General features: G+C 34.6%; 3 protein-coding genes across 5 annotated transcripts; 1 reads left to right on the top strand and 2 right to left on the bottom strand.

The window, feature by feature from the left end:
* The first annotated feature begins 8,969 nt into the window (after positions 1 to 8,969).
* LOC114174676 (transmembrane emp24 domain-containing protein p24delta9-like) lies at positions 8,970 to 10,764 on the top strand. Its single transcript, XM_028059503.1, has 4 exons — positions 8,970 to 9,199; positions 9,621 to 9,836; positions 10,164 to 10,240; positions 10,331 to 10,764. The coding sequence occupies exons 1-4, from the start codon at positions 8,984 to 8,986 to the stop codon at positions 10,473 to 10,475; spliced, it is 654 nt and encodes a 217-aa protein (XP_027915304.1). The 5' UTR covers positions 8,970 to 8,983; the 3' UTR covers positions 10,476 to 10,764.
* Positions 10,765 to 11,232: 468 nt separating this feature from the next.
* LOC114173063 (integrin-linked protein kinase 1-like) lies at positions 11,233 to 17,742 on the bottom strand. 3 transcript variants are annotated; one of them, XR_003602449.1, is made up of 12 exons: positions 17,237 to 17,740; positions 17,044 to 17,118; positions 16,652 to 16,771; positions 16,126 to 16,220; positions 15,718 to 15,838; positions 15,530 to 15,609; positions 13,921 to 13,980; positions 13,648 to 13,769; positions 13,018 to 13,103; positions 12,797 to 12,912; positions 11,921 to 12,220; positions 11,233 to 11,628 (listed from the first exon to the last, which is right to left on the bottom strand). XR_003602449.1 is itself a non-coding variant. In XM_028057279.1 (11 exons), the coding sequence occupies exons 1-11, from the start codon at positions 17,504 to 17,506 to the stop codon at positions 12,094 to 12,096; spliced, it is 1,272 nt and encodes a 423-aa protein (XP_027913080.1). In that variant the 5' UTR covers positions 17,507 to 17,740; the 3' UTR covers positions 11,233 to 12,093. The 3 variants fall into 3 exon arrangements, 2 of the variants coding, with proteins under 2 accessions (XP_027913080.1, XP_027913081.1); XM_028057279.1 differs by having other exon boundaries at positions 11,233 to 12,220; XM_028057280.1 differs by lacking the exon at positions 11,233 to 11,628 and having other exon boundaries at positions 12,092 to 12,212; positions 17,237 to 17,742.
* Positions 17,743 to 19,197: 1,455 nt separating this feature from the next.
* On the bottom strand, positions 19,198 to 21,412 carry LOC114172137. Its single transcript, XM_028056800.1, has 5 exons — positions 20,959 to 21,412; positions 20,489 to 20,588; positions 20,256 to 20,394; positions 19,565 to 19,660; positions 19,198 to 19,477 (listed from the first exon to the last, which is right to left on the bottom strand). Exons 1-5 carry the CDS (start codon positions 21,245 to 21,247, stop codon positions 19,340 to 19,342), a joined length of 762 nt encoding a protein of 253 aa, XP_027912601.1. The 5' UTR covers positions 21,248 to 21,412; the 3' UTR covers positions 19,198 to 19,339.
* Positions 21,413 to 21,554: the final 142 nt, after the last annotated feature.

Genomic DNA, 21,554 nt, shown 5'->3' with positions numbered 1-21,554 from the left:
AGGCACTATGACCTATGTACTATCTTATTCCATGAGCATATATTTTGGATACTGTTAAACCTTTATTTCGTTTTGTTAATGGCATCATGGTATGCCTTAGTTTTTCTCTCCAAGTATTTTGGATAACGGTAAGGAGTGACATTTCTACTCCATGACAATGTTCTTAATATTATTCTATGTGGTGTTTCATTTAATTAAGTTTATTATATTTATATTTATATATATATATATATATATATATGTTTGAGGCATTTTTTTCGGTAATAATAAATTTAAGTTGTCAAATTATTAATTTTTGGAGACGAACTTAAATTTAACTTAACATTTATATTTTAAGATATCAAATATAATATATAAATAATTAAAAATCCACTTGTTTACGCATTATTGCCCCCTTACTTGTTAAACATATTGTAAAACCATTCAATTATTCAATTATGAGTCTTTGATAATAAAATTGTGGTTCAACTTTAGAGAAAAAAATATTTGTTGTTTATAATTAATGACTTGTATGACAAAAAATTAGTTGAGTATAACTGGTATATTATTTTATTTGCTATTGTTTAATTTTCTCATTGAATAATGTAATTTGAATCATACAATTTTACTTCAAACTAATATTAATGTTATTTTAAAGTATTTTTTTGGATAATTTTACAAATTAAATTGGGTTTCAAATGTTTAAAAAACAAATAAAATAATTCGTAAAATACTAAAAATTCCAAAAAATAAAATAAAATATAAATAAATAATAAATAAAATAGTCAAAAACTAAATATATGTTGTGACTAGAAATGACAACGGGTCGAGTCAGACATAAATAGTGTCTACATGCTACTCGACCCGTAACAAAAGAATATACTCGTTACTTGCTGGATACTTGTTTAAAAAATATTCGTGGAGTTTTTAAAACCGCGGGTAACCATGGATACTTGTAAATATTTAAAAATGATATTTTATAAATTTTTAAAATAAATTTAAACAAAATTACAAAAAAATGTAAACTAAAATATAATTTTAATTTTAATTTTAATTAAATTTTATCTAATAAAATATCAATTAAATTTTAATTTTAATTAAATTTAACTTTGTAAAATCTAAATTAAATTTTAATTGTTTGTGAGTAACGAATACCCGCAGGTATGGGTAGTATGATACCCACATCTGTCCCGTTTATAAATGAGTGTTAAAATACTTGTACCCGCGGATAATAAATACCTATGAGTACTAATTATCTACTGCATATTTTATTCATGGATACCTATGAGCACGAATATTTTTATCATCCCTAGTCCTGACAAACATTTTTACATCCCAAGCCCTATATTTAAGTAAACATCATTATCACTATAAAAAAGGAAAACTTAATAAATTTGTAAGTAGTCAACATTCATTTCTAATTGCTACCATGTTACAGGTAATTAACTACTATATTGTGAAGGCCAGATAGGTCGTATCCTTCTTGAACTAACAAAAAGAAAGATAAGTCGTGTACCTCCTGTAACATCCCTAGGGAATATTACTTAAAAATAAATAATAAAAGAAATAAATTCATTAATAGTCATCTCGGTAAGAATCCCAACGCGGAAAAATTCAATTTATTAAGATAGCGCGCCAAAACTCATAACTGAATTCATAAAATATTACAAGTTCCCAAAATTTGTATTTAAAACATAAAATACATATGAGTAAAACTCTAGCTCTAATCCCATGCTAGCCCTCACTCCGCCATCTGAACATCCTCAGCACCACCTGTATCAACATCTGCTCCCGTGTAACGAATTACACGATCATCGCCAAACACAAGCAGAAAGGGTGAGCTGAGAAAATAAAATAACAAGCATATAAAACACAAGATAGATCATTTACCCATCTTATTCATTATCTAAAATTCTTGGCCAAGACCTTAACCCCAAGACTTATCAGTCTTCAAATCATACAATTTGTTAGCCTTGAACTCGGGAATCTGATGCTCACACGAACCTACCCGCTCGTGGTCCTGCCTCTACGAACCTCCCCGCTCGTAGTCCTGCTCTACGAACCTCCCCGCTCGTAGTCCTACTCTACGGACCTGCCCGCCCGTAGTCCAACACATGTGATCCACCAGCCCCCGTACCTCCCCGCACGTGGCATCTCTCAACGTGAGCACGGAACATACGAACCTACCTCGCTCGTATCCCCACGTGAGAGTAACTAGATATGAACCTCCCCGTTCATATCATCACATGTCAAACACCATCCATGAACCTACCCGCTCATGGCACAGCATCTCCCGATCCAAGCAAAGCATCATTGTCAGTTAGAACAACACATCAGAAAGCAAAGGACATCAGCATTTCCGCCTGGCTCGGTCCACACGCCGCCAGGCGAAACTGTTCCAGACCGCCTGGCGGTATTCACTCACCGCCAGGCGCCAGCGTCCTCCCAGACCCACTGTTTTCTCGTCACCGCCTGGCGGAGCTCGACCCTTCCCGCCAGGCGCCTCTCAGTGCAGGGTTCACTCACGCTACGTCTATCGCCTGGCGGTGATCAACAAGCCGCCAGGCGCCATATCAGAGGCATTCTGCAGCTGATATTTGGCACTCACTTTTAGTTAATTCTACAGCCCAAGTTATTCGAAGAGCAACTCACCTTTTGGTCTCAGTACCCCATTCTGATTTATTGCCAATTCCCAACCTATTTTAAAGTCGTTATAGCCCAACCTCATCATTCACACATTTCAACTAGAGATTTATTCATTCTTAAGTCATGCCATCAGGTCTTAATTCAGAAAGAACGGATCCTATTCCCATATCTCCCTTTTATACAATCATACTCATTCATAAACCCCATATACTCAATTGACAGTTCATGTATCATTTCATCCTTCACTTTATCTTCCCACTCCTCTTGCCCATCTCACGCGAATGCTTAGTTCCAACTTTACTACCATTCTACTCAACCAACTCATCTTCCCTATCATTGACCCACAACATCCACTAACAATTTAGGGTCATGTTCAGATTCTATTAAACATCAAAACATTCCAACTGCATTTTCCTCTCACTCGTTACACTACATATAATCTTAATCCACTTCCTATCCCCTTTACCTTGCCTCCTTTCAAGCCACCTCTCCTTTCCAACCTCTCACTCATAATTCTCTCCTTTCCACTACACTAACCTTCACAATTCCCAAGACTCCCTCTCTCTCTCTCTCGCAGAAATCCCCAGTACAACACTGAAACAGGGCTGCCACACATCATCGCCTGGCGGACAGAACAGCCCCGCCAGGTGGCACACCAGTATCAGACCATCTGCATTTTGTTTCTGTACTCCCCACAAACCTATCTTATTTTTCTCCTTCTCCGATAACCACCACACATACAGTTACAACCTTTTCAGCACCCAAACTCAATAATATTATAATTATCACATGCCTCAATTCCAGTTAATTCCTAATCAACCCAACCATCCCATATACAAAACCCCAATATGATCACAAACATTCCAACAAGAAGTATATGACAATAATCCATCTCACAATTTTATACAATCATTTGACACTCAACAGTTCATTACATTCTCCCAATTTAGCATCAAAATCATCAAACAGAACACAACCAAGGTCGCGTCGCCGGGCAGGAACTCATCGCCGCCAGGCGACTCAAACCAAAACAAGAACATACGCTCACCTCTGATGAGCCGCCTAGCGGTAAGGATCAAACCGCCAGGCGGTTTCTGGGAAAAACCCAGAAACCCAATCGAACAGTGCAGAAAAACAGGTGAAAGACATGTAGTTTCAATCACCAAAGCATAATACAACGTATACGTATCTAAAGCATCGAAAATAACTCCCTTTACCAGAAATTCGCGCTCCAAATTGAGATTCCCACTCTCCTTGCACACCTTTTCCCTTTGCTAAAAGAACCACTCCAACTCTTCTCTCGTTGGCCCCCTTCACACACCAGAATTGTCCCTTCTCACTCTCAGAACTGTTTGCACCTTTCACAGACTGATTTTTCCTCTCCTTCTCTCTTCTCTCCCAAGCTTAATGTGCCCTAATTATTCTCCATTTTACTAAAACGAATTTTATTAAATAAAAATGTGATTAAGGCCATCCAATGGTTATCACCCATTATTTTTCAGCCCCCCACATTGCCTCTCCAGTATCTGCTAGGTTTCCCAATCCTTTCATATTCATGCTCAAAATAAATTTAGCAAAAATAAACTATTTAGTTCTCAACAAGGTTTGAACCCACACTCATGCACATACCAAGCCAAGGCCAAACCATTCAACCAATCTAGATTTCATGATAACTCCTACAATTTTAGGAATTTATCATCACACCACGCATTCAATAAATGAGTACACAAAATGCATAATTTAAATAACATCCAAGTTGCACACATAGGACTCGAACCCAAGTCCTCACACACAATAAAGTACTCTCAACCACTTGAGCTAGTACTTTTCCACGTCGCAGCTCCTCACATTTATTACTTTAAATATTTTCATTACTCGTCCTTTTTAAATAATCAATTAAATAACTATTTAATTTTCCCAGGTCTTACACCTCCTGCATAACTCAAACAATGTCAGTTACTTTCCGGTAGGATACATAACACCTATAGGAATAATTAGTCAACCCCTTAGCGTCCAAGTAACCTTAAGAACGACATAAAAAGTTGACTACATAAACACCACGTCAAAAGACATCCTGAGTAATTGACTAATGTAAAGTAAGCGGACATCAAAACAAGGTAAGATAGCATGATGATAGACCGATATGTACACAACTCACACAAACTCACCTTCAAAATAACTTAAACAAAACCTAGGAAATTCTCAATGAAACTCATTGATGGTCATTGATGGAAATTGTGCCTTAAGGGATAGGCCCAGGCCCAAATACCTTCAAATAGAGATCCAAAAGCCTTCAAACCATGTAATTAAGGTAAGTCAAATAATTACTATAAATACAAGTGGACCCATACAATTTAAGGTACACAATTCATTAAACTAATATGTGATTTAATTTTGGAGCAAGCTCTGCTGACTTGAGTGTTGAAGTCTCTTTTGCAGGTACAATTTCCATTCGCAACAAAGAAGAAAGAGGACAAATACTTAATAGACGGTCCAACCCAAAGACAAGAATCCATTGAGAAGCCTAGAAGTTGTAGTAAGATATTGGTTTGGTCTCATAAATAACCTCGTATTGTTGCTATAGGAACAACTACTCACTTTTTTTAAAAATAAAACTAGTTTTAAAGATTATTTTTATATTATTTATGTCTCACATAATTATCATTGTATTCCACGTCAATTTGTGAAACCCTTAATTTATAAAATCTTTAATGTAGAAGGTAAAATAAAAGGATAAGTAGGTTCTCCAACTATAGAATTCAATATGCAAAGCTGGCTATATCTCTAAAACACAATTTCCTTTTTTATATTTCTATCCTATCTCGAGAATATATCATTTAGAGTTCATTTGTTTCTTGATCAGAGCATATCGTCAAGACCACTGTAGAGAACTCTACAAATCTCGTCAATCAAAATCGTGAATATAGTAAGTTTCCCTTCTAACCCATGTTCTAGAGTCAAATTTGTAATTTTTTGTTAAGCTTGGGTTTTCTAAGTTGCATGTAGTCCAACTCTACCCAATCTAGTCCTTGCATGTTGATGATTTTAGTGTAATCCTTAAATCATTGATTTGGTCTTCTTGTGAGTCTAGTTAGATTTTCTATGAGTGGAAGCTAGGGAATGATGTTGAGGAACTTCCATTTAAGGTGAGGGAAGATGATGTAACTATTCTATGATTTCTGAAATTCAATTTTCTGTTTACTGTTTGATTTTAGACTGAAATTATATGATTGAATTGGTAAGTTGATTTGGGGTAAATTGAATTTATGAGATGAAGGAATGTTAAATTTCAAGTTCTTGTAAAAATTGGAATTCTAAATGGTATAATATGTGATTTTGGCTTGTTATGATTGGAATTGATGATTTCAATTGTCATTGGCGTGCTGGTAAATTGTTTGAGACTTGTGAGAAATATTTAGGTTGTGTTGGGAATTATCAAATTGCAAGTTTATGTTGTCTGCAATTTTGCAGACTCGTTGGGCGCTAGGCAAACTGAATTTGACAAAGAGTCAAGGGAGATTTTCTCGCAGGGCGAAAAGATTATCGCTAAGCGAATACTGAATTTGATTTTTGCCGAGAGTCAGGAGGATTGGGATTCACTTAGCAACCCTGTCTCGCTAGGCTAATGAATTTGAATTTGGTTCCAGTGTTGAACTTGTTAAGTGAAACGTTCAATTGTTGGGCGTATGAATGTCCAGGGGTTATTCGCTGAGTAATTGTATGTGCTCATTGGGCAAGTCTATGGTTTTCATATTTGAATAATTTGAGGAGCTAATCCATGTTAGGTATGAGAATGATTCAAGGAGATGTTTTATGGTGAGAAGATTATGATATTTCTATTTTGTGTGAATTATGTAGTTGTATCATTCCTAAGGAGGAAATATGATGTGTGAGTCTAGTGTTATGCCTTCGTTAAGGACACCCTTTGAATGTTATCCTTATATTCTACTAGATTCAACATCATGTTGCTTTACAACAGATAAAGGTAGTGAGGCTAGCAGTTGAAGCCTCTCAACAACAGCATATTGTTGCTTTGCAATAGTTAGACTCCATTAGGGCCACAATTGGGGCTTCTCAACCCCAAAGCTGGAGGACTTTATGAAGCATAATCCTAAACAGTTTGATGGAAAGATTATCCAAGATGAGGCGGATTAGTGGATGAAGAATCTAGAAAGAGTGTTTGATGCTAAGAGGTGTTCAGAGATTTCTAGTTTACAATAATACCTTGCATCTGAATTTGAGATGAAACAACTTGAAAACCTCAAATATTTTTTGGGTATTGAAGTAGCTAGATCAAAACATGGTATTTTTCTATGCCAAAGAAAATATACTATTGAATTACTATCGAAAATTGGACTGCTTGAGAGTAAACTAATTGATACACCAATTGAACAAAATCATAAACTCTTTCAATGCTCAAATTCAACAAACATAGATAGAGGGAGATACTAAAGACTGGTAGGAAAATTAATTTATTTGTCTCATACACGTTCAAATATTACCTATGCAGTGAATGTTGTTAGTCGATTTATGCATGACCCACGAAAGCTTCATTTGGATGTTGTTGAGAGAATTTTGAGATATTTAAAGTCCGCTCCTAGAAAAGGAATTTTTTTTCTCAAATCATGGAAACTTAAAAGTAGAAGAGTACACTGAAGCAGATTGGGCAGGTTCAAAAGATGATAGAACATCTACCTCTGGATACTTTACTTCTGTAGGAGGGAATCTTGTAACTTGGAGGAGTAAAAAATAGCCTGTAGTAAGATCTAGTGCTGAACCAGAATTCAGAGGCATGACACTAGGTGTTTGTGAACTTTTGTTGATTAAAAATGTGCTATCAGATTTGAACTTTGAACAAAATGAAATTATGAGTTTGTACGGTGATAATACATCGACTATAGCAATTGCCACAATCTGGTGCAACATGATAGAACAAAGCATGTGGAGATTGATAGACATATCATCAAAGAAAAACTTGAAGCTGGAATCATTTCCTTTCCTTTTGTAAGATTAGAATTGCAGTTGACTGATGTTCTCACTAAAGGGGTGTCAAGCAAAGTGTTTAATGAGTCTTTAAGTTGGGGATGTGTGATATCCATGCACCAACTTGAGTGGGGGTGTTAAGATATGCCAAATATTCTATTAGCAAATATTATGCAATGAAATATTGTGTTAGCTATAATTTAGGTATTATTATCTCTATGAGCAACAAATCTGTGCAGCTGTCATTCCTTTGATAAATGAAGAATAATAACACCCTTGTATGTATATATATGGTACCATATTTTTTGAAATAATATATCCGAATTATTTTTTGAATCTTTTTATAATACCTAGCCAAGAGAAATGGTTACCGAATTGTGGAAACTGGTTACAAGTTGAACTAAATGAGCTATTAACTCTCGGTCCAGAGTTTCTTTCGAGGTCGAGTACTATTCGGCTTTGATCAGTACATGAGCCCCATTCTTCAATATGGGTCATGCTGAAGGCTAAAATAGATATAAATTTCTATGGAGGTCTGTGCCTTGATCAGTACAAAATCTAATGTTTTAGTTTAATGTTTTAACCATACGTGAATTAAAGCACTAAAGTTAATCATGTCTAAAATTATGCAAATTTATAAAAAGATGCTAAGCTATGTAGGAAATTTACGAGTGGATGATACCTTAGCAAGTAACTAGTTAACATATAATTAAATAAATGAGTATCAATTTATCTTGTCTAATTTTTTAAATTAATTGATAATTTAAATTTTTAGTTATATGTAAATATATTGTAATATAATTATATATATATATATATATATATATATATGATGAAAATTTATAAAAATATATTTAGAACAACATTATTTATTTCGTATTATGATGACAAGGGATATAAAGATGATTTAGTAGTAAAGTTGGGAAAGAGAGTGAGAGAAAATTGTGAGTTCAATTTCTCTACTAACAATTAGAAGATAACTTTATTTTTCTATTTGTAGATAGTTCTTTTATTATAAATATTTATTTTCCTTTAAAAAAAGGTTAAATTTTTTTAAAAAAAAAAGTCAAATTGAAAAAGCAATCGAATTTAAAAAAAATAATTATTTCAAAGAATTAAAATTGATAAGAATTTGTTTACACTAAAATATCTTTTTTATTAATATTATAAATTTGTTAAACAGCACAAACAAGGAAAGAAATACAAAGTAACCAACCACGATGAACTATGAAACAAATTTGACGTGCATGCTCCAGTGAAAGACACACGGAAAGAATCAAAATTTGACCAACTTTGTAATAATGACACATAGTATATATATGAATTCACCGTACACGTTTCATGGTTTGTAGTACCTCGTCACTCACTGAATACTATGTTTAAACTAAACCCACCACCCCATTGGTTTTTTCTTCTGATTTTTGGAGTGTTTTCATATTCAGTTCAATCACTGAGGTTTGAATTGCAATCAGGTCAGACCAAATGTATATCCGAAGACATAAGGAAGAATTCAATGGCAGTGGGCAATTACAGTGTCGTTAATCCCCACGTTGATCAACCCTTGCCTGATTCTCATAGTGTCAGTGTTCGGGTAAATTTCTTGGTTATTTCTCAACACTTGTTTAGGTTAAGGTTTTGATACAGTAATTTTTGTTTGATGCAATGGTTATCAGTTTTTTTCTTTTTTCTTTTTAATCTGGGGTGTGCCTTTTCATTTCTATTTCACCAATGCATGTAGTGATTTTCATTTTCACTCTCATGATAAGATGCAAGAGTGGGTGGATTAGTGTGGAATATATTGCTTCTGTTGAACTTGTAGTTTTGAAATCAAGTCTTGAATATACTTGAAGGATCGAAAAATGTACCCACTGAATGGGATCCAACAGAAGGAAGGTAGATAGAGAATCAAGGAGTAGAAAATTCAGCTTTGATGTTTTTTTTTTTTTTTTATAATTTTTGTGTCTGAATTAATATAGTGGTAAATTTGAATGATGGGTTATTTGGTTTGTCAGGTGGGTTCACTGAGAGGGAACAACAATATTTATCACCAGAGTGAATATGTTCATTCAGGACAGTTTGCATTTGTGGCAAGAGAAAATGGTGATCACATGGCATGTTTCCGGATTGGCCATCACAAACCCCAGATAACTCTCACAATTGATCTCGATTGGAGAACAGGTGTTGCAGCAAAAGATTGGTCCAATGTTGCAAAGAAAAGCAATATAGATGTAAGTGAGTGTTTGTATTAGTATTAAGGACGTATATTTGTTAAACACTTTCTACACAAAACAAGAGACAAAGATTGATGTAAAATAAATTAACATGAGTAAAAATTCATATTTACATTTTGTCATACAACTATTATATATAACACCAAGAAAGGTAAATGTGAGATAAAAAAAAAAATAGTGAAATGCAATTTAAGGATCTATTGAAAGAAACATATATAATTCAAATCCAATTGTTTATCCCCACCCTTCATACATGTCTAATGCAAATAGTGTTAATTTTTCAACCCTTAAATTACCATACACTGATTTGTCTCATATTTGCAGGGAATGGTACGTCAGCTACAGATTTTACAGGAAGTTGTCTCTTCCATTCACGAGGAGATTATTGATCTTCGAAAACAGTAAGCATGCACATTAGTTTGTATCTGAATTCTTAATTCAAATTTTATGAGGATTTTAATGTTTCTTCTATTCACCATATTTTCTTTTAGAGAAGAAGAAATGGAACTGCACAACTGGGAAACCAACACCAGTATGTTGTGGCTGTGCTTTCTTTCACTTTTTGTCTGCATGTCAGTAGCAGGGTTGCAACTACGGCACTTGAAGACCTTCTTTGAGAAGAAGAAAATCCTCTGAAATTTTGTCATTTCTTTTATATTGTGCTCATGAGCATACCAGAGCATCAGTCTATAGCATATACACATGTGGAGACCTCTAAATTATGCAATACTGTTCCTGTTATTTTGTTGAAAATAGATAAATTCATAAGGAACTATTGTTGTTTTTTAGTTTGGGTTTCAAAAAACAGAAAAAATGGATAGGTTATTGTATTGTGTGCTTAAACAATGCACTTCTTTTCACATATGTGTTCAAACAATACACTTCTATTCATAGCATAGCACTCTGGTTGAGTGATGGTGTGATGACAGTCCCTGATGAGAAAAAGGTGTGAATAATACCACAACATTTATTTAATCTAATTCGGGATTTAGTCCGCTAATTATATATATATATATATATATATATATATATATTAAATATGAATATTTAATATGTCATACATATTAAAAGTTTATTATGCAAACCATATGTATGTCATGTACAATTCAGGTAATGAACAATGTTTATAGATCTGATTATGCAAAAATTTCCCTGGATATAACAAATTAACATGGCTTTGGTAGTGGTAGCACATAATTTTTAATTTCTAATTTGTAATGCCCATCACTTGATTTCAGTTTGCAGGAGAAATTAATTTCACTTTACAAGAATAAAGTAATAAAATTTTAGGGTTTTTTACTAAAAATGGTTGTTTGTCAAAGTTTGTCAAACAAAACTTTGTAAAAGTATCATTTCCCTTAACAAATTTATGAGAAGAGAACTTATGCCCTTGGCCAAATAATCCAGCTAACAATACTCTCACATCTTAAAACATAATCATTTGGTAGCATCTGGATCTCAAAATGCTGTAAAGTTAGTCAATAATTTGGCTACAAATGCCAAGAATCACCTCAACGCTCTATAAACATAAATGTCACACCGAATGATGGAGTAACTAATCTAGGATAATTTAGGCGTAGGTGATATCACCATGTTCACATACAGATAAAATTGGATTGAGCAGCCTGCCACTTTGTCTCTCTCCTTAGAGATCATCACCTTGAAGGGAGTTTCTTCCTGCACCTAAAATATTTAATGGATCACCTCTTCTCATAGGGGATCAAGCTGACAGAATAGGTTCGGACAGGTCCAATATTTGCTGACATAGGAGGACAATTCCTAACTAAACCTTCACAACCAATACAAGAACAACCTAAAAATTGGGAAGGAAATCTGATAGTAGTTGATAGAATTTAACACATGAACTGGTCAAACAATGTTCAAGAAATGAAAACTACCAAAAGTTTTCGAACATAAGATAAAATTTAAACATTAGTTAGAATTGTTATATTTTTCCTTAAAAGGGTTTTGTACACAACATATTACACTCGAAACAACCACTATTACCTGCTCACAACAATAGCTGAATGGAACTCAGCCAAGAATTTTAATGAGACAAAAAAGTAATTGAATGTAAAAACCTGTTAAAAGAATCAGCATCAACCAGTTACGCTCATCTGAGACTTAAGTTCAAAACACCTTGTATGACCCCAGCTAGGTATTCCAAATTGGCTTCTTTGACAACCTCGCAGCAGCATTGGAATGGTAACAGCAGATAATCACCTGAATATCTGGACAGGAATGCTCTTATAATTCATGAAGCGAACACTCTCCAGTGATGATCTGAAGGCAAATTTTCCTTGATCTTTTCAAGCCGTTTAAGGATATCTATGAACGAAGGTCTTTGACTTATCTCAGAAGACCAGCACTCCTCTGTTAAACTAAGAACACGCAAGGTCAAATTCCATATGATTACAAATTACAGCCCTGAAGCTGCTCTAAGAAATAGTTGATAGAACAGAGATGAGTATTTGACTAGACTGGAACTCTGGCAGCCTAATTGTAAAGCATTCATAACTTACTACCAAGTGATCTCGAAATGAGAGATTTCATATTTATGCTTGTCATGTCACACTAGAACTCTAGGATTATTACCAAGCGGCACCCTTAAGGGTAAGCATAGTTGTAAAATTTTCTTCCAAGCACAACAGAGAAGCAGGATAAAAATAAATGTCTCGCTGTTGTTCTCTTAACTTAAATCTTATTCTCATTCATTATGGCTTACTGTTCACACATTAAGAGTATAGACGCTGGGTTGGTGTAAAAGCAAAGAAGAGGGGAAGTGGATGCTAAGTTAATAATTTCAAAGGTAAAGAATGATTTACGTCTGATATTGATTTCATCAGTTTAAAAAGAGAGAGAGAGAGAGAGAGAGAGAATGATTTACGTCTCTGACAGATAGCAAACGCGAATGGGAGAAGAAATTGGATTTGAGAGGGTAATTAGAAATGACTTACTCTCGCAGGTCAGAGGTATAACTCTTTGATCGAAATGAAGGCCTGTGTCCTTCTGCCACATATTTGGCTCCATCATATGGTTCATAATTTGAAAAAGGCGGTTCACCTTCAAGCATCTGAGCCAAAGAAGATTTCAAGAATAGTGAATTCGAAGTTTAGAACTATCTTCAACTTTTTACCATTTTATCAAACAAAAATCTAAGTCTTAAGGGCGGAATTACCTCATACAGAATCATTGCAAAGGAGAACACGTCAACCTTCTTATCATATCTCCGGTGTTTGAAAACTTCAGGAGCCATGTAGCGGTCTATTTTTCCCCCAAAAGAAGCAAATTTCAATTTTGTGCATACAATCCTTCAAATCTTACTACTTTTAATTAAAATAATTGCATACATTCCTTCAACTTTACCTCATTTTGAAATAGCCATATTAAAATTCCAATTTTAGATTGACCTTTCGTAAACCTCAATTAGATAGACTCTTCCATGCATAAGCGTAACAAAAACCATTCATCATATGACATGGGTGTTGATTCATTCATTTGATAATCTTGTAACGTAACTCATGATTTTATTTTATTTTTTAAAATACTCTTTATGTTCCTTTTATTCTACATTTTTTAAGTTATGGAACTTAAAAATAAAACAAACAAAAAATAGATATTATCTCATACAAGTCATATTATCAGTGATTTTAATTAATTACTGAGCGGATTGGTCTCATAGCAGAGTTTGAAAGCTAAGCACTCACCTCGTTATGCAAGTTCAAGATGGATATTTCAAAACAAGGTAAAGTTCATGCCATGTCTATGCATTTTGTCCTATTAATTTGAAAGAATTTCTCATACTCACAGCTTCCAGTTTCACCCGTCATCTTGTATACATCATGAGAACTTTGGACCTTAATAAGCTTACTAAGTCCAAAATCACCAACTTTTAAATGGTCGGCACTAGTATTGACTAAAAGAACATTCCTGAAATTTTAGGGGTGAAAAAGATTTCAACTTGTAGTGCATTCTTGCATCGACATATAAATAAATTCCTATCATGTTCTAGATCATGTTAAATACTCTAAATCTAGGACAAAGAAAAATTGAGATCAATTTGTAAGAATAACATATTTACCTTGGCTTTAGGTCTCGATGGATGATAACATTTGGTTCATTGTGAAGATAGGCCATCCCTCTACAAACAGTATTACTAAATATAGATTAGAAAAATAGTTAGATTCAATGAACCTGCATGCTTTCAAGTGTTTCTAGATTTCCTAGGAATGTTTTATCAGCATCGTTAGGAATACATGATGCTCTGTGATGAGCTTAGTTATGCATCTGACAACATTCTTGAAGCTCTTCCCTTACCTCAAAAAGAACTAATCAGTTTCTTTAACAAAAATAACAGAAATCTTAAACGATTTTCTAGTGAGTTTGTGAATACAGTTTTTGTTTTAAACAAAAATGGCAAGCTAGGATAGCATTTCCTCATACTCAGAGACAGCAAAACTGACCATGATCAGAAAAAAAAAAAAAAAATCACGTATAAAATTATATCAAATGGCATATATATGCTTAAAAGTGTTACTGCATGTAATTTCTTCATTACATGCACAAACCAGTATTCTTATACCTTATGAGGAAACTTTGGGTCATAGTCTAAGTCAAGACAAACATTAGATCGCAACAATGGTAGTGAGAAGTAAACAAGCACGAAGACTTCGTACGGTGGAAATCTGCTTTTATGGGGTTCCAAATCTTTGCAACCTTATCTCCAACAAAGTTTAAGCCGTTTAAATACATTATATTAATAAAAGCGTGAGAGCCGATACTTTTAAGCTATAACCAATTCCATTGTAGTTCACTTATCAGCAACGAGGAAGTCAGATTTCAGAGAAAGATGATTGAGTTATTTGAGTTGAACTATTTGCATTCCTTTATAACACCGACAATGTTTGATTTTCTATTTTATCTTTGTAGAAGCCTAAGAAAAGTACATCTATGACATGGGTAGAATACATTGTCTAAAACAGGGGAGGGAATATCTTAGAACATGGAAAAGAGCAGTAAACTTCCCAATCCATCACCCTGAAGCATCCATAAGAACACCAAAGAAAGCCACAAGCAGAGTCCAATAGAATTTCAAAGTAAGTCGAGAAGCAAAGAGACACCCATAAAGATATAAGACTTTTACTAGGTCACGGACATAGTAATTCACAATATCCCATAGCAATTAGATTGTAAAGCAAGACGGTAAAGCATTATTTTCTATACCAATGCTCAAGTTATGAGCTTTGGGAGTTCATTACAATCAATCATCTTTTATTGATCTTGATGTTGCCTGGAAGCTTAGGAAATTACTTCTGGAAATATTTTAGAAGTAGGTATGGCAAACTTCTTTTGAAATTGGAACATCTTCCGTCCATCCATTTCAGTAAAACGTAGAACAAGGCAACAGATTAAGGTCCTGTCCTATGCAAGAGTGCTCTCCTTGCAATCCCAGGTCTTTAGTGGGGTCAAATTTAACAGTTGTTTCAGCTTCTCAGTCGCTGTCCCACGAGACTTATCCATTTGAGGTATGATTTATAATTCATAATTTATAATTATATAACAGATTTACAGAGAGGTTAAAAAGATCAAGGGGGTTAATGTCTCTCTTGTTTTGAGGTTTTCTGTTTGTTCTCTTTACAAACAAATTTAAAAAGAAAAACAAAGGAAACATCAGGAATAACACACCATACCTAGCAATATCCAAGCCAAAGTTGATAGCTGCTGATGGACTAAGAGAACTTTTGTCCTTGAGGTACTTATGAAGATCACCCTATAAAAGACACGAAATAGTAATTTAAGAAAGTTTAATCTTAAAGCACAAGATTTCGTGAGTTCAGAGCATCTGAACCTAGGTGTCTATTTATATGCATTCACGTACTCCTCTTAGATACTCAGTAATTAACATAAGAGGCTTCTTGTCTGTAACAGCTCCAAGAAATTGAACAACATTAGGGTGTCGAAGTTTCACAAGTAAATTAACCTCGTGCCTGAAGTCCTGACTGTATTGAAAAGTGATCAACAAAAATAAAGGGATAAGTGACTGAAAAAAGTGTAAGATAGATAGAAAAAATGGACGATTTCTGAAAATGCACAAGCTTAATCACAAGTTTGTCTGTGTATTGCCTTCTCTCTCCTTTTTATTATTCATTATTTCATTTTTAAGGGGTTTGATTATACATGAGCTTTAATGTAAACCATTTTTCCCAAAGAGTTAGCTAATTCAAACAGAACAAACATCACCGCAAGAAACAGTCTAAAATTCTAGAAATTAAATAAAGGATCTTACATCACCAATCTATCATCTGACAGAGATGGAAGAATACGTTTGACGGCAACAGGCGTTCCACGCCAATGGGCTTTTACGATCTCGCCAAAAGATCCCTTCAGAAAACACACCCACAATAAGATCAAACCTCAAGATCAGATTTGGTTCATCAACTGTATGAATGCAAAGTAAAAGTAAAAGGATATGAGCAGTAAAGCAATCACGTAGAAATGATAGCGAGAAACAGAGTGTATAAAGAAATTAAAAAACTTAGAAAAACCAAGACAAAATAAATTAAAAATAAATAAATAAACGACCAGATTATCATCACGAAGATTAACAATTGAAGACTCACAACTATTTGTACTCACATACGATACAGTCTATGATGAAAACGACAATTTCATACTCACATCCAGTCTATACGATTAAGACACAATTTCATACTCACAGCTCTACCACAATAAACACAGTGCAAGTTCTAAAATTCACAGTAAGATCTTGATACAGCACAATGCAAACGAGATCAAGAAAATAAAGAAAACACCTTTCCAATGCAAACTGAATGAGAGAAGTCCAGCTCAGATGGGTCAACTTCCCAGTCACATTTGTTAGGCAATGGGGGAAGAACATTTTGGCCCTTTTCAGAATGACTTCCATTTTGGCCCTGCGTAATCAAACATCAAACTCATTGCAACACATACACACATCATTATCACTAACTCATTCCTCTCTCGTTTTAATGCAATAGAAAATACATTTTTATTTTATCTTTTGGTTTGAGACAACAGGTATCATTCTCCCCATTAGGCAACATTACTAGAACTAAAGACGATTTGATTAAGCTCGAACAATCTATGTCAGTGTCAGTTAATCGACGTGCTCACATTTCTATTTTCGTTGCGAGAAAAAAATGCCTCCTCCATTGAATATACTTACATAAGACAAGCCTCCATTTGACTTCAAAAGGTCGATTATCGGCATTTTTTTAGCTCCTTCTGCATCAGCCAAAGGCTTTCCAGAACAAAACAACACTAAATTATTCGTCAGAAGAAGTTAAAAAAAAAAAAAAAAAAACTCTAATCAATGAATCAATCATAACACGACATAAATAGGGAGGGAGAGAGAGTACAGTGTTTTTCCAACGATCCAAAGCATTGACGTCAGCACCGAATTCGAGCAAGCAGTTAGCAACCTCGACCCAGCCGTGGAGCGAAGCCACATGCAGCGGCGTGCGGCTGTCGTAATCCCTTGCCTTCACCAGCGATGGATCCTCCTCAAGAAGCTTCCGCACAGACGCGGCATCGTTTTGGTGCGAGTGCCACAGAATGAGAGACGTCCGACTCACCCGAGCCTTCTCCTTCGCCGCCGTGGCGGACGATCTGCTGCTGCCGGTGCTCATCGCCGATTGCCGCCCACCTCAGTTGCTATGTTTCGATGACTACTCGCGAAATGCAACGCGAAAGGAAATCAAATGCTGCAAAATTCACATGCAAATGAAATTGAAGATCAGAAAACGGTTCGCTGTAATGTGTAATGTGTATGTAATGTGCTAATTTGTGGCTTTGTTTCTTCTCCTTTCTAGTTTGTTGGTGTCATGTGATTGTGAAGTTTTTGCTCTCTTATCAGTTTTATTAGTTATTCTGCGTTTACTAATTCAACTGTAATTTTTTTTTCAAATGAATTAATTATTATATTCGGAACTTAAATATTATTTATTCAAGTGCTTTACACTTTAGTTAATCAACTGTAACGTGATTAAATTAAATTCCATACTCGAATTCTATTTTTAAATATTATCTTCACTTTGAAGAATTTTGTTTTTCTGTTTTTCTCGTTAGGATCAGGTGTGGGGTATATCCTGTTTTTGTATGACACCTTTCGTGCTCCTTGTACTAATTTAGTGTATGACCACACTTTATAGATTGCCACAGTTCAACTCAGATTGTGCATATCAAATTTTATACTTTATATATACAGTGGAGAACTTTTGTTCACACTGCATTAAAAAATGGCTCGTGGTCATCCAACAAAGGGGATCAAATCATGCTTTTATTTTAGACTAAACAATTAATTTAGTCTCTGAGATTATTGTTTGTCGCTATACTATTCTATAAATTTAAGAAAAAAAAGTTTAAATAAACTTTTGAAATATTTTAGAATTCTAAACATTTCCTCTTTCATTTTATCATATTATTGCCAAATCAAAATGAAAAGTATCTAATAAAAGTATTGTGGAGAACCCTTCATTATTTTGTTTAGTGTTTTTTTAGACAAAGTTCAGCATAAATATTTTTTGAGAAAAAAAATATACTTTTTTATATGTTAAAATTATATAAAAAAAAAGAGTAGAAGTTTTCTATCTAAATTCTCTTCTTTTCTTTTTCTTTAACTTATACGTAAGTTTTAGCTTATGAAAAATTATTTCATTTTTTGTCGTTTTTCTTTTATCTCCTTTATTGAGAAACTTATCCACATATCTTTCATAAACCTAAAAAATAGGACCAGCACCCAGTGTACATGGTAGTGATAGGTAGCTTATATATAAATGAATATATAAAAACAAACCATCGATTTTATGTCAAAAGCAATTATTTTATTTTCTAAAAGTTCTGGAACTAAATAAGCTATGTTCAAAATTAATACTTAAAGAACTAGATTAGAGTTTAACCAATAGTATTTAGTGTTCCAACAGATAAGCAACATCCAAGAGATTCATAACATGGAAGCATTTTATAGACATAATGTGGATTTAATATTGCATCCATAATCCATACAAGGTCACCTCTAACAACATGCTTAAGACAATTTTCTTTAATTTCAGTTGTTTTTATGAAAAATAAACTGCTTATATAATGTATAGTTACCTTTTTAACTACTTTTTTCTTTCAGGTTAATACATATTCCAAATATTTATGGTTTTCTTACATTCGAACAAAATTAATTATTTTAAAACATCTTTTCATAACTTATCTAAACAAAAATTAATTTAACAATAATCAAATCTCAAAATACTTTAATTTTTTAAGCAAGCACAAGCATTGGACAACCGTATACATTTTTTTTTGTTACCATATGCATTGAGCATAAGCATTGAACAATCATATACATGCTATATTATTTTCAATTATATGATGAATGAATTTCTATGAATATACATATTTTGTTCCTTTAGGGGGCTAAGAATATTAGCAATTAGCACAGATGCTTCCCTCATGAAAAGGGAATATGAATTTCACATCAAATCATCTTGATCTTCAAGGGACCTTTTACGAGCTCGCAGATTGAGTTTAAGACTTTCAGGAAGAGGAGGTGTCCTCCCTCTGCGGAATAGAACTGCAAGAGCCCTCATTTTCTGGCAAAGATCAAATATCTGCAAGAACAAAGCAATTGTTGTGGTGCATTGTTTCCAAGCAACAGAAAGAACAGTGACAAATAATAATCGGTTAGTTATTTGTACCGATGAGGCTTCTATCTCGGCAACACCCTCACAACCCTGACCACCTCCTTCTAGCAAGTCACAATACTTTACTGCCTCATTTTCATCTTCAAACACCTGCAACCATATTCTAAGTGATTAAATAATGTTCGAATAGATCAAAAATTACAATAAACCATGCAATAAGTTATGGACACAATATTGTTTCATTGCATTTAGGGACATAACTTAGAGATGCATTTCTGCAGATATTGTTTCTGTTGTTCTTCAATCAGAATTGGAGTTTCAACTTTATAATATGTATAGGAAAGTTACATGAGAGATCCGTGTATGTTTTCAACATTGATGGGGTCACAATTGCCACAGTGGACACATCAAGACATTTAACATTGAGGTTGAGGCTTTTCAGTTGCAGATCCTTTCTTAAAACCATACTCCAATTCTAATAGGTGAATAGTCCCAAAAGTACATAAAGAACTGCATTTTTTAGGTGCATCGATCCTGGTTTGCGCTAACCAAAGTAGCTGAAGTACCATATAAAAATTGGCTTCAAATTGAAGTAACCATATAACGATTGAATTCAAACAAAAGGTAAAAACACATATATCATAATATTAAGATATTTTCGCGTGAATTTCACATTAAAAAATGTTCCTCACATGTTTGATGAAAATAAATTAAGTCACAATATCATGTGTAATGGAACACATACCAGTACTCCCTCTCTAACATCTTCCACAAGCATTTGAAACTTGGTAGTTCCTCCCCTCGCCTGTTTGGACTGATTTCCAATTCCAGATCCCCACTTGCCTCCTTTAGAAAACAACAATCCCAGTTCTCTTTCAACCTCACTGTCACAGGAAAAAGCACACTCAGCAACGAGAAATGCCAACCACAATAACCAAGAAAAAGGACACAACACATTGAATCACTAATCAACCCAACCTTCTATTTCTGCGGGTCTTCATTGTGCACAATTGATTTTCCTTTTGCGTGAGTACATACACGGGCTTCGAAGTCTCTCTCCAAGGGTTGGCATCTAAAACTGAATAAAAATCAAAGAAATATAAACAACACATTAACAACAATTTGCTTTCTCCCTTCAATTTTTAAATGTACAACAACTATAGCATTAAACCATGCACTTAGTCATTATGACGATCTTTATTTCAAGTTTCAGTCCTTACGACTACGGTTATGCAACTGTAAATTCTAATCCCTACACATAGATAAACGTTAATTTCGGAGGTATAAGAATAAGGATAAATTATCCATAGATCACTACGGTTAGTTATACATTTTAGCTATTACAATTGAAATATGTTTCAATTACTACATGCAAAATAAAAAAGATAGCGTCTATGATCTTAACCAATGTTTATGGAAGAAAAGGGAAGGGAAGGTGTGTATAGTACCGTCGTAGCTGCTGGAATCGAAGGACTGCTGGAGGTTGCGGCGCATGTCGTAGGCGCGTGAGGAGACGCGCTTGACAAACTCGTTGGAGGTGCCTGGAATGGCGCCGTCCATGTGGAGAGCCCTGTCGAGGTCGTCGTGGGCGCCGTCGCCGGCGAGTGTGCAGGAGACGGAGACGTGGTGGCGGCGGCGGCTCCGGGTTCGGGCGGAGAGGAACCGCGGAGGGAGACGGCGGAAAGGGTGGCTGGGAGGGAGCACCATGGAAGGCGACACGGAAGGAAGGGAATCCATGAGAATCCGAATCGATTGGATTGAGAGAAAAGAGAAATTGGGAAGGAAGAAAAGAAAAGCAAAGGAAAAATTGAAGTTGAGTTTGTGAAATTGGAAACAAGATTTTTTGTTAAGTGGGGTCCACGTGGATCTTACTTGTTCCAAGTTTCAGTTCATACTTCAGTTCGTGATCATTTTGTACTCTACACACATATACACTACGTGGTTCCTATCGCCGCTACTATAACTTACACGCTATTTCTGGATCCATGTTTTTTTGTTATTCTTCCTACCAACAATTATGCTCAAAATATTTCAACCATTTTTA

The sequence above is a fragment of the Vigna unguiculata genome, chromosome 2, assembly GCF_004118075.2.
Source record: "Vigna unguiculata cultivar IT97K-499-35 chromosome 2, ASM411807v1, whole genome shotgun sequence".
Lineage (NCBI taxonomy): Eukaryota > Viridiplantae > Streptophyta > Magnoliopsida > Fabales > Fabaceae > Vigna > Vigna unguiculata.
Note: the sequence above shows the minus strand (reverse complement) of the source record. Positions and strands in the feature narration are given on the sequence as shown.

Excerpts from the sequence above, each read along its gene's own strand:
- LOC114174676 (XM_028059503.1), top strand. The coding sequence starts at position 8,984 with ATGTTTAAACTAAACCCACCACCCCATTGGTTTTTTCTTCTGATTTTT. Across the intron at positions 9,200-9,620 it reads CTCATAGTGTCAGTGTTCGG|GTGGGTTCACTGAGAGGGAA; the intron begins GTAAATTTCTTG and ends TTGGTTTGTCAG. Across the intron at positions 10,241-10,330 it reads ATTATTGATCTTCGAAAACA|AGAAGAAGAAATGGAACTGC; the intron begins GTAAGCATGCAC and ends ATTTTCTTTTAG.
- LOC114173063 (XM_028057279.1), bottom strand. The coding sequence starts at position 17,506 with ATGAGCACCGGCAGCAGCAGATCGTCCGCCACGGCGGCGAAGGAGAAG. Across the intron at positions 17,119-17,236 it reads TGGATCGTTGGAAAAACACT|CCTTTGGCTGATGCAGAAGG; the intron begins GTACTCTCTCTC and ends TGTTCTGGAAAG. Across the intron at positions 13,981-15,529 it reads TTTGGCTTGGATATTGCTAG|AGGGATGGCCTATCTTCACA; the intron begins GTATGGTGTGTT and ends TACTGTTTGTAG.
- LOC114172137 (XM_028056800.1), bottom strand. The coding sequence starts at position 21,247 with ATGGATTCCCTTCCTTCCGTGTCGCCTTCCATGGTGCTCCCTCCCAGC. Across the intron at positions 20,395-20,488 it reads AAGACCCGCAGAAATAGAAG|TGAGGTTGAAAGAGAACTGG; the intron begins GTTGGGTTGATT and ends TTCCTGTGACAG. Across the intron at positions 19,661-20,255 it reads ATGTTAGAGAGGGAGTACTG|GTGTTTGAAGATGAAAATGA; the intron begins GTATGTGTTCCA and ends ATATGGTTGCAG.